This window comes from Carassius auratus, unplaced genomic scaffold, assembly GCF_003368295.1.
Source record: "Carassius auratus strain Wakin unplaced genomic scaffold, ASM336829v1 scaf_tig00216612, whole genome shotgun sequence".
NCBI lineage: Eukaryota > Metazoa > Chordata > Actinopteri > Cypriniformes > Cyprinidae > Carassius > Carassius auratus.
This window is the reverse complement of record NW_020528661.1, coordinates 81110-99948: the sequence shown is the minus strand read 5'-3', so window position 1 is coordinate 99948 and position 18839 is coordinate 81110. Positions and strand designations below refer to the sequence as shown.

At 35.5% G+C, this 18839-nt stretch overlaps 1 protein-coding gene across 1 annotated transcript; it reads left to right on the top strand.

Moving 5' to 3' along the window:
- Positions 1–2018: 2018 nt before the first annotated feature.
- Positions 2019–5896, top strand: LOC113098689 (BMP/retinoic acid-inducible neural-specific protein 3-like; the record flags this gene model as incomplete). Its single annotated transcript, XM_026263719.1, has 2 exons — positions 2019–2266; positions 3904–5896. Coding segments are annotated over 2 exons (1368 nt in total), but the record flags the coding sequence as incomplete, so codon positions are not given.
- Between the last annotated feature and the right edge of the window lie 12943 nt (positions 5897–18839).

The following is an 18839-nucleotide window of genomic DNA, read 5'->3' as shown; positions in this document are numbered from 1 at the left end:
GTTGTCAGTTATGATCGGGTAGAGAAAAAAACTGCTATGGTTTTATTGGGTTACATAAGCATACCACAACCCTGATCAGCCCCTCACAAGGTTATGTTTGAAATATACATGTACATATTAAATACTTGCTTTTGTTGTCACGTAATAAAAGCAAATGTGCTGCAGATTTGATTCAGGGAGTGATAACGCATCTATTCAAATGTAAGAATCATCCGAATACACTTACTGTAAAATTGAATGTTATTGAGCTCAATCAGTAAGGGATTGCGAGGCTTTCTAACTTTTTGTACAATATGAGAGCAACAGAAATATTTTTGACATATTTGACAGTGCAATAAAATACAAATACAAATACAGATGCCGACCCCTTAGCTACAGCGACAGTTAAATGCTTTTGCCCATATAGGGGATTTCCTGGAAAGTCATTTGCTTTATTACTCTTGTGAGACTTTCTGTACAAAGTACCGCTATTGAGTCTGAATGAAACATAAGTTACACGTGAGAGTTTAGCATGTGCTTTTAAATTTTTTATATCACTTCATATTAACACCCCTAATTAACATGATAACATTATATTACATTTTTAAATACCACAGTTATCTCAAATTATGGTAAATTGTGACACCTCAATTAAGAGATTAAAACATTAGTCCTTTTGTTCTGAGATTAAAATATTAGTCACTATTTTTCTATTAGGTTGTATTTTCTATTAAGAGATCAAAAATGTTTGTCCAATTCTTCTATTAGGAGATTAAAATATTAGTCCCTATTGTTCTCTTAAGAGGTTGAAAAAGAGAAACAGAGACTGATATTAAGATGTATAAATATCAGTAATAAGAGATTAAATATTAGTCGCTATTGTTCTATTAAGTAGGACTGTCAAGATTTAATATTTTTCACTTCATCATTATTGTGGCCGAAAAGATGAGATATTGTGATTATAGAAATCTTGAAAAAAAAAAAAAAAACGGAAAAATATTTTAATAAATAATAATAATAAAAGTACAAATTGTATGCCCAATATATATATTGTTTTTATCTGGATAACTAAAAACATTTTTTTAATAAATTCATGTACATTTCTTAAATTAATCTGTGCAGTGGAAATGCTTTCATTATATAGGTTCAGCATGCACTTATCATTTTGTTTTATATAGCCAACATCACATTAGTAAAAAACATGATTATGCACTTCCAGACTTCCTGATAATTGTAATACAGTTATGTTGTGACATTGGTCACTGTAGGCTTTTCTTCTGCAGTCAGTCAAGCAGAGACACATGCTTAGACAAAATGACAGGGGAAGAGAAGAAGAAAGAGGGACTCTGAGCTAAAACTGAGCTTAACTGACAGTCTGAGCCAATGCTAATGTTATCTCTGTGATTTTAGTCTTGTGTGCGGGAGTCTCCGGGCTCAGCGGTTACGGGATCACTGCACATTGTAATGCCCTTTGACACCAATAGAGCTCTTTCTTCATGGCTTTACAATGGGGGATTGGTACTCGTCTCCTCTGTGCTAAGCAAATGTCTTCATTTCTCTCTGTTTTTGAGTGATGCTAATGTCTTTTTAAGTGGCCCGAAAACATTTCTAGGTAACTCGTATTTTATCATTTCCCTAATGAGTCGCTGTTTTTAACTTCGATGACATTTTGCAATGGAAGGTATTGAGAAATTCTATTAAGTAGTATGAGTTTTTCTATAACTTAACTATCTGTGCTGAAGACAAACTAGCTTGTCCTTATTTCAAATAGTGATCAATTGAAGTGCACAATTATTGTCAAAGTTTTAATAAAACCTCACTTTAAGTTAGTTTAAGCTGCTATATAGTTAGGTGATATACTTATGTCTTATGATTAACATTATTGACTCTGCTGTATTTTTCCTACAACACCCACATTGAGACGCTCAATAACTCATGTATTCATATCATAAACCACGTTCTCTCATATCTTAGATTTGAAGCTCATTACAGCTCAATACTGTTCATTAATTTCACAGTAATAACAACCAAAGTAACTTTTCTCACTCTTCTTCTGTTTTCCAGATGAGTTTAAAGCCTTTCTCAAGAAATTGCCAACGGATCATTTTTTAAACACCTCTGCCGTCTTAAAGTTCTGGACATCAGATCTGGTCTTGCAGAGACGTTATGGTCTGCTGGAGGCAAGCACTAAAGTGGTGCTGGGAAAAGCCATCAAGATTGTCCGCAAACTCTTCGCTCTCAGCAAGCGCTGTCCTACACAGCCAAAGATCAGCCTGCCTAGAGAAAGGTACAAGGCCATATCATCTTTTTTCACTTTATAACACAAGTTAGCATGTACAATGTGAATTTTAGAAAGTTTTGATTCAATGTTTAGGTCATCTGAAAACTGAAACTTCCATCATTTACTCACTCTCATGACATTTCTGTTCATGCAAGGATAGTTTATGGGTTACAGCGTTTTGGACCCCATTAACTTTAATTTTCCAGACAAAAACAGTTCTTCAGAATATCCTGTTCTGTATTCCAGGCTAAATACTTGAGCCTTTATATATTTTTGTCTTTGTTGGTCTGTGTCTATAAGGTTGTTGGTTAGTTCTCTCTCAATATATAACAGACTGTTTGGTTTATTTAGTGCATGGCTTAGAGGTAATAAAGATTACATGGTCCAGCTGTCATCTTCTTTTAAAAGTGACCCATATCCTATATCTGCATTTAGAGTACACAACCCAAGGTATATGTACTGACAAGGAAAAGTGTCCACCTGAGTTGACATCATTCGCCTCAATCGCATTTTCATTGACTTACAACCAGCATTGACAGGAGAATATCCAATCTGTCTGCTTACATTGCAGACACAAATGCATAAAAGTGTTTTCTTTTTCTTTTCTTTTTTTTCTGCTTATATGTTTGTGGGCCATATGCAACCTGTGCCACATGGGAGGAAAAAAATAGGAATTGGGTCACTTGGACCATGTAATATAAATCAAGCCACTTGTGGTGCCCTTATAGATTGAAAGTTTCTGAACAGTGGTCAGTGTGTGCACACTGTGAACAAGAGGTCCAAGCGAGTGACAGATTGTAGTTAGCAGCCTTCAGCTTGAAGACTTTCACTAGTCAAAAGTCTGTTTCATGAAATTCTTAAATAATGTCAATATACTGAAAATAAAGGTTAAAAACTTTTACAATCTTTTTAACATATAACTTATTTCAGAGGAGTTTCTCAACAGAAATAGATGTTTTATGTAAGAGACAACCAGCACTTAATTGATGAACCAAGCCGAAACAAGATGCATCTGTTTGAAATGCATCTTGACATCAAAGGCTCTCCTGAGCAAGAATTACATTACATTAGTGGATTTATAAGGCTATTAATAAACTGAAGAGTCCAGGACAAAAGGATACATGATGAAATGAAATCCCACAGGGAGACAGACAACAGAAAGCGCATGTGATGCAAGATATTTTATTTAGGTATGCATGGCATTAAGTATGCGTCAGCAGTTGTGAGTAGGAAGATATTGGAGAGCCCATGGAGTCTGAGCCTATATTTAAGTGGCTTGTCTCTTGCTAATTTGGATGAAAGATAATAAAAAGAATGCACCGTCTCCTCACCAGCATCCACAAAGGCTTTTAAGACTCACTTCCTCCACTGGTTAAGAACAATTTGCATTTGTCTAAGAACGGGCCATCAACACTCAATTAATATTCGTATCAATCAGCAAGAGGAAATGAATGCCTCATTTACCACAGAGAAAATAAGGCTGATGTCATGTCTTGAATGAACAATTTTAACATGTTAGTGAACATTTTTTTCATGTCAACAAAGCCCAGATTTATTTTGATTTCATCTTCATTAAAGTAAAACCAAACCTGTCATTTTTTCAGGAACTAATCTTTTCTGTAATTATCTCTTCTTCATTGCAGGACTCTGGGTTTTTGGCTCAACAAAGCTCAATCTCTGTTGTACTGCAGCGAGCATGGTGTGTACGGCTCCTTCTCTGAGGAAATGCATGGCTGCATCTGTGCCGCAGAGCAACGTACTGTCTGCCAGGGCAACGTGCCATGTAAGGTGGGTGAGGGGACCCTCTGCTCATCCTGCGCCCCAGACAACATCACCCGCTGTGGCACATGCCTCCCAGGCAGCATCCTCCATATGGGATTCTGTCGCCCCAACATTGCCAACTCTTTGGACCACTACGTAAACTTTGACTTTGACATGCCGGACGCAGAAATGCGTCACCTCCTCCAAAGGCTCGATAGTCGCATGGAGGTCCACGCTATCTACATCAGCAATGATGTGCGACTGGGCAGCTGGTTTAATCCGGCGTGGAGAAAGCGCATGCTGCTCACCCTCAAGAGCAACAAAAACAAGTCCAACCTTATCCACATGCTGATGGGGATCTCTTTCCAGATCTGTTCCACCAAGAACAGCACGCTGGAACCTGTGCCTGCAATCTATGTCAACCCCTTCGGGGGCAGCCACTCTGAGAGCTGGTTTATGCCCATCAACCAGCAGGACTTCCCAGACTGGGAAAGAACTAAATTGGATGCCTCACTACAGTGCTATAACTGGACCCTAGCTCTTGGCAGCAAGTGGAAGTCCTTCTTCGAAACGGTGCACATTTACCTGCGCAGTCGCATAATTACAGATGATCCCACCGTCAATGAGACACTTTTTTATGAACCTCTGGACCTGGAGGATCATTCAGCCAACCTGGGCTACATGAAAATCAACAGCCTGAAGGTCTTTGGCTACAGCATGCACTTTGACCCAGAGGGGATCAAGGACCTGATCCTGCAGTTAGACTACCCGTACACGGAAGGCTCGCAGGATGCGGCCTTCCTGATGCTTCTGGAGATGAGGGACCGCATTAACCGGCTCTCTCCTCCAGGAGCCCAGCCGCTGGACCTCTTCTCCTGCCTGCTGAGACACAGGCTCAAGCTTTCGTCCAGCGAGGTAGCCCGCATACAGGAGGCGCTCCAGAGTTTCAACGCCAAGCTCCCCAACTCCACTGAGCCAGAACTCAGCCAGTTGTGCAGCTAGCTCAAATGAGCCTCTGTGGCTGATTTTGCCTGCCTGTGAGAATGTATTTGTTGTGTGAGAATGTATGTGGTGAGAGAGGAAGGGAAAATAAATATATTGTCAGTGTGCGTGTAAATGTTTGTGGATGAGATTCTCTTTGAATCCTCTTCCTTTGGGCATCAATTGTAAGAAGCAGAATGTTTTGATTGTGACTGATACAGGAGTGTACCTTGGAAGCTGTAAGTTGCAAGGATATTCCTTTGCTGGGAAAACCTTGTTGGAGCTAGCATACAGTCAAACTACTTATTGTCTTGAGTAAGGGTTCCTTTTGAGATGATTGGGATTATGAAGTAGATTGCCTCTGCATGATTCATGAAAAGGAACATTTTAAGTGAGAATACAAAGCTACAATTTCTTAGCACGTATGTGCTAGTGTTGTATTTATTCTTGGTGATATCACTGTTCAGGATGAATCCGAAAATCCGATAAAGTGTTGGAGCACAGTGGTCCAATGGTTATAACAATCAGCAAAGATTCAAATTTGTGCTTTTCTATTTTATCTGGAGTCGCATCCTGTATTGTGAGATCTGTATATCTGTATTTGATGTGGGACTGAATCGCCAGAATGTTGGATAGAAATTCCTTTGTATTCAGAGATATGGCTAAACCAAAAGGTAATCATGAAAGTAAACTGAATGGCATCATTTCTTATTTTATATATATATATACATATGTATGTATTATTTTTTCTTTTTTGAGAAGGCAACCAAAAGGTTACAGAACATACTTACAATATTGTTTTGAACAGGATTGTGGGCCACTTTGTAAATACTGCTCATCTCTTTCAAGATGTGAAAAGCATCATATACCGATAAACACCCATATTTGTACTTTTTTGAAAGTACAAAGTCCAAAAAAAAAAAAAACACTTCAACACAAAACAGTTGCCTTATGGTGTGAAGTCTCTGTTATGATATCAAAGCACATTTGGCTGTATGACTCTCTCTTTAAGAAAAAAGAAGAAAACACTTTTCTCGTTCTTTTCCTCTTTTTCCTCTATACTAAATTCTGTTTTTTAATTACAGTGACCTCTAATCTGCAAATTTCAATTCTTAATTGAAGCATTAAATGAGGAGTGCATTTCATGTTATCTATGTGCAAATACAGAGTAATATTTACATCACCTGGATCAATAGCTTTGTTTTCCACAACCTTTACATGCTTTTCTATTAGACATAAGATGATGTGACAACGCATAATTGTAATACATGAATTAATTTAGTATCTCTACATCTTGAAGCAATTATTTTCACTCGGCATTTAATAACCATACATGTACTGTTTAAGTGTTCTTGATTAAGTTACTTGGGTTGTAGCATTTGTCAACACAAACATCCACAAAATTACAACCGTTGAAAACACAGTGCATTTATTATTGCTTTTTATATAAAACTGGAATGTGTGAAAATGTCTGTGAAAATTGCATATATGCATCAACATAAAAAGTGATCAGTTTCCTGTCAAGATAAGATGGATCGCTCAATATTTGGGGAGACAACTTTTACAGCGCAACATAAAAAACAAAACTAGAATAAAAATTGCAATTTATGCTGTTGTCATGGAGAGCTGTAGGACCTTCACATTGTCTGACACAATATATCTGTGCCTCAGCTGTGAAGGGAGAAAACATTCTCGCTAAATTCAGAAGATGGAAATCACAGGGAGTCTGTAAATATTAGTTGCTTATCTTAATGTCAAAGACAGGAATCAATTTTCGCCCTTCAACAAATTGTCAAGACAGTGAAGGGCGTCTAATCAATCACAACATCCCTATGTAAAATGGCATAGCCTCGCTCTTAAGGAACACAATCTGAATATTTCTGTATTTTATGATTTAGGATGAGGTGAGGATTAAACTGCCTGTTACAATGTATTTTTGGTAACACTTTATAATAACTTTCATAAATTAGGTTATGTACAATATATATATATATATATATATATATATATATATATTATATATATATTTTATTTTTTTTTTTTTTTTTTTTTTTTTTAAGGTTTGGGATTGGTACGATTTTTTTTAATGTTTCTAAAAAGAAACTATCTAAGTCTCTAATCCTTTATCTTTTTTATTTATTTTGTATTTTTTTTTATTATTATTATTATATATTTAATATATTTTAAAATGTAATTTATTCCAGTAATGGCAAAGCTGAATTTTCAGCAGTCATTTCTTCAGTATTCAGTGTCACAATACCTTCTTAACTTTGTAAACAGTTGTGCTGCTTCATACTTTTGTGGAAACCATGAGATATTTTTTCCAGGATTCAACAGAATTTATTTACTATATATATACATACATATATATATATATATATATATATATATATATATATATATATATATATTATATATATATATATATATATATATATATATATAATTATTACTATATATATATACATATATATATATATATATATATATATATATATATATATATATATATATATATATATATATATGAATACGGTATTCATATTTTGGATAAATTAAACTCTTGCTGACCCCAAACTTCTGAACTAACAGAATATATATATATACAATTCTGAATATTACATTCATATATAATGTAATCTATATTAACAAGTGATCTAGGCATAATGTATTGTTTAAAAAATGTATGATATAAAAAGATATGAAAGTTATTAAATAGTGTCACCTATATATCTCATGTACATATGAGATCTGAATCTTGCATCAATATTTCAGTTTTAGTTTTTTTTTTTTTTTTTAATCCTCAAATTTAATGTATTTCTGATTAAAATCACTCCAGCCATCATGGTCTCATTATTGTTTATGTGCACAGTTGACTGAGGAAGCTATTACATTTTCTTGTACAAAGGCATGAGATGAGAAGTCATTAGTTAACAAGCACTAACCATCTACTCAGTTTCTGCTGTACGCATTGCTATACACTCATGTCAAAGTGAACATACTTATATGCCAAATCCAGCCATCTTTGGGATTCCTGATTTAACAGTTTAATCTTTCCTTTCTTAGCAGATGTCATGCAATCGTTCATTTAATATGTAACACTTTACTCTGCATTTCATCTGAAGCTTTTACCTTCAACACAGACCTGACAGCTCTCAGGTTCGTTACTGTAACAGATACAAGCAGCTTTGTTTTCATTTTCTTTGGGAATTCACCAAGGGTTTTATTCAGATTTTGCCTCTCAGATACACAAGACTATGCTTTTCTAGAAACATGTCAAATTTGACCTACTTTTAAGCTTTTTCTGTGGATTTAAAAATAAAATGTGAGGTTTTGCAGATTCAAGGAAAACAATTGTACAGCAATCCACATTAGCATTCGTTGAAAAAAAAAAGAATCCTCGAATGTGCACAGAAATGCTGTGGCAAGGGGGCAAAATGTAGTGAAATCATTGCATTAATTAATTTCAGCCTGTAGTTATTAACTGAGCATGCTCTGAAACAAAATGGCATGTTGTCAAGCGAATCTAGCTCTTGGAGTTTGAGGGATCCGTTGGCGTCACTAGTGGCTGAGTCAATTTACACACGTCAGGACTCTAAGAAAACCTCAGAAATGCTATTTTAGGATATTTCATCTCCGTTCTTAATTCTAGTTGCAATCAACTTTTCCCAACCTGTCTTTAAACTACATTTCTGTGCAGCAGATAGCCAGACACACATAACTGTATATCCGTATGAATACAGCATTCCAGACAGCTTTACCATGCTGTAAACATTTCAAGACTGAAACTGTATCTCTGCCATTTTATAAACAGCTTGTGTATCTACACATTTTTTTTTATAATATTCAAATAACATTTAATCTCAGAGGGGTCAGTCCAGGGTCCTGCCTTCAGTCATGCATTGCCATAATGTGACATCTGAATATTTTTAACGTCCAGAACCAAAGTGCTGAATGTAAATAGTTTGACTGCATCCATTTCTAGAGAGACAATATAGCTCAGTTACGAGTGTGAGGTGCCAGCTTGAAATATTGCAGAGGGGATTCTGCATGTGGCGTATGATTCTGTACAGAGTCGGATATGGGAGATGTGGTCATGAAATGAAACATTATCTTTATACTCTTAAGATCACTTCTATCTCAATGTTTTAACAAGATGTAAATGTTCTTATATGAATTAATAAAAGGATGAAACAATCCTTTCGCTCCATGGAGTCTAAATAAAATGCTTTACTGGATAAGTGCCTTCTCTTTCTACACGCATTAACTCTTTGAACTAATATACAGCAACATACGACCATTAAAAGATTCAATTTAGCCATCGTTTTCCATGGTACTAATTATTTACTCAAATAATTATGTTCACAACATCAGTTTGTAGGTTAATTTCTAATAGGTTTTTAGAACAGCAGTTTTCTATTTAAAATAAACAAGGTCTGTAGATCACCGGCTATGACATGGTTAGATAATGTGTTTTTATCTCATGCTTGCATTTGTTAATATTATCGGTTAAGGTTTAGTGTAGATGGAACATTATTTTCAAATGCGATAGAGCATTAACCTTTCAGGGCCACTCATTGGACATTTTGTTTCTGAATTATTGCGACATGTACAACAGACAACAAAATAGAAGATTCACACTGATCTGTTTCAGATACATCTGAACGCAATTTTGGCAACACTCAATGGACATTTCCTTTTGAAAGTGTTATGAAAGGGGTATGAAACAATGAAATATCATTCTGTTACAATGTCACACCAGGCATGTTTTTCAATGAGCCTGGGTTGATATAACAACTGCAAACAGGAGACAGAAACATTGGAAATTCCCAGTGTTAATCCTGCAGTGACAATGATCATTCTTTTTCAGCTTTTAGAACTATATGAAAAGGGTGAAAGAGTCATCGAGGTCAGGATGGGCTCTCTTGTAAACATACAGCAATAGCAGTTCTGTCCCCCTACATTTAATGCCATACCCACTCCATATGTCCCTGCTGGAACTGAAATCCCGTGAGGAAATAGAAAGATAAGTGAGCCAGGGTTTTCAAAGTATAATCAGACTTCAACACACCACACCGCAGAGCAAATAAATTCTTCCTGATTCTCCTCCAGTGTATGTTTGAGGATTCACAGGCAGATAAAGACACACCACAAACAGGTTTAGCACCACAGAGAACGAGAAGAAAGTTAACAAGACAGGTTTCCATGGGCACTGAGGGTGGAGACACTGGCCTTGTTTATTTGTTCCATCTAAAATGGGGTTTTAAAGAAATGAAAAGGTCGACGGTGGTAGAGGAACAGAAGGAATTGGCACGCCAGATTCCTCGGCTTCAGCAGAGATGTGTGAATCGATAAGATGGTTAGGGGTTGACAGAATGACAGCCACTGGGAGTCCTGAAGGACATCCTGTGAGGGAGAAAAGAAGAGGAAGGGTAAAAGAGAATCTGACAGGCCCCTTTAATGAATAGTAATTATTTTTCAAAGGAAACAGCTCTGTGGGTTGTGACGGTGAAATCCGTTTCCCACTCAAGGAATGAATATGTGATTTGTTACTCAGGCCAACAGGAGGGATGAAGAAGCAGATTCCTGACACAGAGGGGGAAAATCCAACCCAATCTCACGGCAATTCGTACATTTTTCACAAGGTGGCTTATTCGTATGTATTCGTACGACCACACTCGTACAAATTCATACGATTGTTGCCAAATCGTACGTATTTTACGAGTTGCACAATTCGTATGAATTTGTACGAATGACCTACACCTAACCCCGCCCCTAAACCTAACCGTCACTGGGGTTTAGACAAAGCGTATAAAATCGTACGAGTGAGGTCGTACAAATTCGTACGAATAAGCCACCTCGTAAAATACGTACGAATTGGCCGTGAGATAGCGTTGGAAAATCCAGAGCAAATGGATTATTTTGAAGAAAATCTCTTTTCATGTAACTGAAACGCTAAAATATCAGAATTTTCAAGATTTTGTCATTAACTGTGTCTTTATACATTAAAGAGATGATTAAAGAAAATTTCTCAGTGAACTGTCCAGTTAATGAGCTAAGCAGTACTGGTATTATAATTAAGGTTCTCCTACTTGTCTTTGTCTCCTCTTACTTGATAACAAAAGTTATGCAAGATCTACTAGAAGACAACTCTCAGAACGGTCTAATGTAATCCTAAGGCCAGCAGAAAGTACAAGAACTCCCCGCCCAAATTTAATGAAATAAAGGGTCTTTCTTGCAAGAGTCTCTCTTGATCTTCTTCTCTGTGCTCCAGGCTATGTGCAGCTGAGAAAGTGAGTGAGTAACTCCTTAATGGCTCTGGCTCATTTGAAGCTGTGCAGAAAAAGAGCGAAAGAAGGATTGGGGGAAACTCTCATGGGTGTCTGGCCTTGAAATATGTTGTCTTTCATTCATCCAAGTGTTTAATGATGGAATAAAAAATAAAAAGAGAAGAAGAAGAATTGCATTTTCTGGTGTGTCGGATGCCATATTGTTTATTTATTTTGTGTTAGGAATTGAGGGGGTAAAGACAGCGTACTTTAAATACATTATTTCTCCCATCATGGGGAAGAGAAGTTTTCAAGTGTAATTCAACAGTAATAACTAAAAAAAAAAAAAAAAAAAAAAAAAAAATTACATAATATGTGTGAAGATGCTACTTGGATATTTTGGTGTAGATGTAACAACTGTCGGGCAACTGCTGTTGTATTAAATTGTGCTTTATAAATAAAATAAAGAAGAACTATCAAAACAACATACATAGTCTGCATAACATTTCTCCTAAATAAATTTCTCTAATGGTATAAACCTAAAATGTGACCCACAATCCCTAATACAGTTCTCATCGTACTGTACTGGTTACTGATATATATATATATATTTTTTTTTTGATTGACTGATATTGGATATTTTATAGTGCAAACTCTAATTTGTTATTTTGTCCTAATACATTCAGATTGCCATCATCTGACATAATCAATTATTAGCAAAGCAAATAATTAAAAAAATATAGATTTTTATAACATACATTATAAAGTTGTAGTTTCATATGTACTCATGCATAGACATTCATGCATGCATTTATTCACATCCACCAGAATTATTGATTTGTAAATTTTTGTGTAGTTAAACAAAATAGCACAGAATTGTAGTATTAGCAAGTTATGGGTGATGTGAAGAAAAAAAAATATGGCAACAGACAGAATTTAATATGGGTGCAGTCAGTCTTGCGCACGTTGTTGGTCATATCAAAATATTAAAACTGATCAGTAGTACACACTAATGATACAAAAGTACTACTACTAATGATGTAACAGTAATGCAATTACTGTGTATGTTCTTACTGAGAATGTTGTGAATATTTATTTAGGATTCTATATTTGCATTCAGGCCGAATTAAGTAAATTAAGTATTAAGTCTTATCCTTTCTACTAAGTGGCCAGCTGAAATTAGGATCATTATGGTCAGCATGTGGTGGCAGGCAGCATGTAATGTGGAAGCATCCAGAAGCAGGCAAATAAAGGACATGAGCAGCAGTGTGTGAAAACAAATTCTGCTTCTGTTAGCAAGCTTCATATATGCCTGGACAGACAGCATGTGCTGGAAAGAAGCGCTTGCCGTCAAGGGCAGGGTGGTCTGTCCCAGAATGAAGCATCTCTGAGGATATCCAAAGACTGTCTCTCCCTCCAGAGTTGACATGAGTGGATTCCTCTAATCCAGACTGTCAGAAGGAGAAGCAAGGACAACCAGAATGAGCAGCAGGCAACCGATCCATATCACTACTGTCAAAATCCCTGGAGAGGAAGAGGAACAGAAATGAGTGGATCAAGTCAAGCAGAATGTAAATTCAGATGATGAGGCAGAATGTGTGTGTGCTGTTATGTGTGATCTTGTGTGTTTGATTCAAGATCTGCTGGGAGATGACAATTGCACAAGCACACATGGGACATAACCTGTGACTGAACTGAACAGTGTAGGTGTTGGTCAATACTACTGGGAATTTATATATATATTATTATCATTATTATTATTCTGCTGTACATTATAAAGTTGTGATGCCTAAATTGGCATGTAACATTTCTTTACATTGATGCAAGTACACATATCCACATGCACCAGAATGACTGATTTAGTATATTCAGACATAATATACTAAATGTGTGTGTGTGTGCGTGTTTCTATATCTTTCTATATTATATTTTATATATTGTTATTATTTTACCTAATAAATTTGTTGTCATCTGTCGTCATTTGACGTAAAACTCACTTATTTACCATAATAATTTTAGTATAACATCATGTTTTAAAAATAGTTTGAATTGTTTGAATTAAAGCATTAATGGTTTCTTCTCTTAATAAAAACATGAAATACATTATGAAATAACATTACATTTTAAAATAAAGATAATCAATCATGCTTCACAATGAATCAAATTCTTTGTGATGACAAAAACTGGCCAATGTTTATGAGGTTTTTGGCATCAGATCTTTAATTTGAATCATTAAAAGATATCACTTTTGCTGCGCTAAAAATGAACAAAATGATGTTTGGTCATTTACTGCCATTTATTACTTGACCATTTACAGTATATCTGAATGAATGGCTCTATATAGAATAAAAATAATACTGATAGTCAAAATTGCTATCAGTAAAAAGTCTTTGTCTAATGAAAGTCACAGCACAGACTGTCTCATATAGCCGAGAGGGAGCCGTCAGTTTACATGAGCCGTTGGTACGCTAGAATAATTCATATATTGCATGATTGTGATATCTCGTAGCACTTCACACTGCAATATAGATAACTGTCATTACCATCACCATTTCTCATTTCTCACACATACATACTTATAAAATATAACCTTCACACAGTTTTGACAAGATGGTAGTTTTTTCTAGGCATGTGTCTGGTTTCCACAATAATCTACAATGCAGCACTGCCACTGTAAAAAATAAATAAATAACAAAAATACAAAAAAAAACCTCCTGCCTGCTCTGATCAGATCACAGCACAAGAACCTCTACACAGAGTAACAGTTTCCTCCACAAGATCAACAGTATTCACTCTGTTAGATTATTTCTCCAAAAAAGCAGTGCAAAAAAAAGCAAGTCGCATATCAAAACTTCTGAAGTTCTTAGGTTTCTCCTCTGAGCTTAGGAAATGGTTTAAAGATCACTTTGTGTTATTTTTCAGAAGCTTATGTTTTACTTTTATGTGGTCCCATTTAGCCCTACAGTATTACAACATCTTAAAAAAAAAAAGGATAATTGAATTATAAAATATTCCGTTTTTAAAAAATGTGATTATTTAGGTTTACTGTTTGAGAAACCAGCTCCATACCCTTTTATTGGTAAACTAATAGGCTTTTCTAAACTTGGCAACCTGGCAGGTGCACAAAAACATTAGAATGTTTGTTTTATTTAGTGGCAATCGGTTTTCAGATGTTCCAAGAAAACATTGCAAAACTGGTCCCTATTAAAAGGACAACCATTTTACAGGAGCAGCTTTGAGTGCATAAACTGGCCAAACTGTAGAAAAACACAGTGTAACGTTAAATATTTTTTTTACTCGACACCAAGCATTAGTTTCTAGTTTTTTTTTTTTTTTTTTTTTTTTTTTTCAAGTAGCATTTTGATAATAGTGTTGTTTTGTGCTTTCAATGCTTTTCTCCCCAGTTAAAAGTCTACACAATGCCTCCACACAGAGATATAAATGATTGACTCTCCCAAATTCATATTTTTACCTATCTGTGGCATTTGAGCAAGGGAAAAAAATTTAAGTGTCCCTTTGAACTAAATGAATTAATATGCCTGAAGTCACAAGTATTTAGTAAGATTATTAATTAACATGCACCTGTTGCTAAGTGGGCTGGAGTCACGGTAGCAGTGCCTTCGGCATGTATGTGATCAATCATTTAATGACTCGCTTGTAATTCCTGTTTTAAAGTAGACCTCTGCTCCTGGAACAAACATAAGCGTGCCCAAGAAATTAAAGGCCATCAGACCCGATCCCTGAATGGCAATTAGATTCATCACATATGTAAGCACTGAAAGGGCACAGCTGCAACAACACTGTGCACTGAATTAATGAACTTTGCAGATTGAAATGAGAAAACAGCACACAAATGTTAGTGACCACATTATCCAAGAGAAGGATAAAGCCCAAATCGATTTGAAATCCATGCAAAGAATTTAAAGGTTTCAGAACATGAATATTTAAATAATCAAAAAAATAAAACCACTTGTTTAAAACTTCTAATACAGTGGGCATTCATCAATACCCTTTGCAGCCTGAAATGAAGATGGATACAGCTTTTGTTTGATCCAGCTGTATTTACTCAGTGCAACTTATGACAACCAAGTGAACGATAACACCAACATATATACACAAAAATAAAAAATAAATAAAAAACAATCACGGAGTTGGAAAAAAAGAAACACCCCCTTTCCTAAAATGGCTTGTAAATTCAATCAGCTTTAGCTAATCACCTTCTCAATGACACACAAAGTTAACTTCCTTTAAACTTTTATCAGCTGTGGTCATTTTATTAGCTCAGCATGAAAAGAGCTTTCCTCGAGCATTTCGGTCCCTAGTAGTGCAATTGAAGCAAACTACTGTATGGGTGGCAAGACACGTCAAAAACAAATCACAAGTCAGGAGATGGATACAAAAAAAGGCTTTCTCAATGCCTAGAAGCAAGAGAAGTCCAATATTAAGAAGTGGAAGGTATTTGGTCAAACTCAGGCCCTCCCTGGATCAGGACGTCACTCCAAACTGGATGAGCCAGGAGGAAACTGCTCATAGATGCTATCAAGAGGTCTACAGCAATTCTGAAGCAGTTGCAGGAATATAAAGCAGTCATTGTGTGCATGAGACTACAATATTACAAATTCTCCACAAATGTGGCGTGTATGAAAGTCTTGCAAGAAAAAGCTGCTCCTCAAGAAAAGGTCACATGCAGTCGCAACTGAGCTTTGCCAAAACACACCTCGAAGACTAAGGCAGATGAGACTAAAATTTTATATTTGGCCTCAAGACCAAACAATATGTCTGGCAGAAATCCAATACAGCTCCCAAGCCAAATAACGGCATTCCTCCAGTAAGACATGAAGGGGGTGATATCCTGTTATGGGGCTGTTTCTCTGCAGCAGAGACTGCAGTACTGGTAAGGATAGAAGGAAAGATGGATGAGGAAAATTTGCTGTGCTCCACCAGACATACGTGGGAAGAAAGTCACATTCCAACATAACAATGACCCAAAGAACAGAGCAAAACTGACCACACTGCGGCTAAATGAGAAAAAGCTGAATTTCCGAAACTTTTCCCAGCCCAGACTTAAAGCACCTTGAAAATTTAATAACTTGAAGACTGCAGTCCACAAATGCTTATGTGCAAAGTTAGTGGAGACAGATATCCAAACAGACTAAAGGCTAATTACCAATACTGACACATCTTTTGACAATGTCTTACCACCCATAGTTGTTTGTTTGCTTCAGTTGCACTACTAAGGATCGAAATGCTCCAGGAAAGCTCTTTTCATGCTGAGCTAATCAAAATGACCACAGCTCATCACAGTTCAAAGTCAAATGGCTTTCTTCTTCTTCTGGTGTTAATGGCGGTTGGCAAACCAACTTAAATGGTGCATTCCCGCCACCGAATAGGAGTGTGGAGCGCATATTGATTGAACGTTTAATCACCATAACAAAAAATATATAAAAAGAAAAATATTAATAATAAAAAGGAAAAGTCAAATGGCTTTGTGTGTCATCGAGAAGGTGATTTGCTAGACCGGATTGAGTTTACAAGACAAATTTAGGAGGGAGTGATCCTTTTTCCAACTGATTATTTGTTTTCTGACATATTGGTGTTATATCTTTTACTTGGATCTTATAAATTGCACCCAGTAAATACATTTGGATAAAACAAAAACTGTGTATGTGTTGATTTCAGGCTGAAAAGCAACAATGTGATTATTTTAAAAGGGGGCGTTTATTTTCAGTACCCACTGTATATATTACAAACTAAACTTCAAGCGCCAGAAATTTGCCTAAACACATATTACTTTCAACTACTTCCTTGACGAAATTGTTCAAAGTTTTTTTTTTTTTTTTTATGTTTTAATGTTTTTGACAGAAGTGTGCCTATCAAGCCTACATTTATCTGATCAAAATAAACAGTATTTTGATCAAATATTACAATTTAAAATAAATGTACTATTTTAACTGTTTACTTTTTGTATATATTTATAGCTATTCCTTTAACTGCGGAGCTAAATTTTTAACAGCCATTATTTCAAGCTTCAGAAATCATGCTTATTTGCTGATTTAGTGCTTTGATAAAAAAAAATATATAATATTAATATATATATATATATATATATATATATATATATATATATATATATATATATATATATATATATTGTTATTATCAATGTTTAAAACTGTTGTGCTGCTTAATATTTTTTTGAAAAAAAAACTGGTGTACATTTTTCAGGATTCCAGAAAATGTACAGGAAATTTCAAAAGAACAGTATTTAAGAACAGTATGTGTGAAGCATGGGTTACTTCCAACAATTGTTCCAACAGTTAAGATGAACTGGTTAATTGGGTTTAACCTTGAAAAAATACACTTGTATCTAATAAAGAATAAGATAAATAAATAATTCTGGGATGCTTCTGATTCTTATGCAGCCTCTCCAGCTCTTTTACTGCTTCACTACTGTATATCATCTCTGCTTTCTTTCTTTTTTTTATCTCTATATCAGTTTTAGACAGAATAGAAATAAAAGGGACAGATGCCATGGAATTTTTGGCACATGTGTGACAGTGTGAAATCCAAAATCCCTGGAAATTAGATTAAAGATGGAAGGCAAGTGCAGCTCCTGCACACTGCGACAGCTCCATGCCAGTGTGGGAGGTCAGAGAGGTGGATATCTGAGAACAGAGTTATATAGTATTATATAGTCGTCTTGTGAAGAGAAAGGGTTGCGTTGTTGCAGCCAAACTAACTCCAGCCTGTCACATCATTTAAGGGGCAAAAACAAACAGCACTTGGTGAAGCCTTAAAAAAAGAAGAAGAAGAAAGCAAGCAAAAAAAAAAAACGCAGTACCTGGAGACATGGGAAATATATATATATTTTTTTAACTCCAAATCTCTTAACATATCTATAGATATTAAGAAATGTCTTTATTAGTTTAACAAACATTGTTCAAATAAACAATGTATGATTAATGCACCATGTATATACAAATATTTTATTATTAAAACATCAAAATAATGCGGGACAAACATGGCAAAATGATTCTTTCACAGTATTAAATTAACAATGTTTGCTAATTAGTCTTTGGGATGTAAGCAGGCTGTTTATAATACATTATTATAGATTGCCTTTGAATTAACCTTGCTCTCTTAGGCACAAATAGCTTATATTAACTCAAATGGAAAGGTCGTGACTGCACAGCCAGCAAGATGATAAACCCTTTTAGGGTCTAGACTGATGAAGAATGTAATTATGTAGGGGCACCTTTGCTATTGCAGCTATTGCAGTTCTACTAAACTCTTCCCACACAGTCTCACCTCTCACACAAACAGTGACACAGATCCCTCATCCCTTCCTCACTGAAACCCACACAATGGTAAAATAAAATAAATAACACACCATTAGATGCACTGAAAAAAAAAACATTGCAGCTATTTCTAAGTAAAAGTAAAAGTTCATGACTCTGAAAGACTGCAGCACCTCTCAAAACGGCATGAGAGCATGTAATGCACGTCAGGTCTAGTTTGTGTTTCTTTTGGTTGGACTATTTCCAAAACATGCTGTGACACTTGAGGGC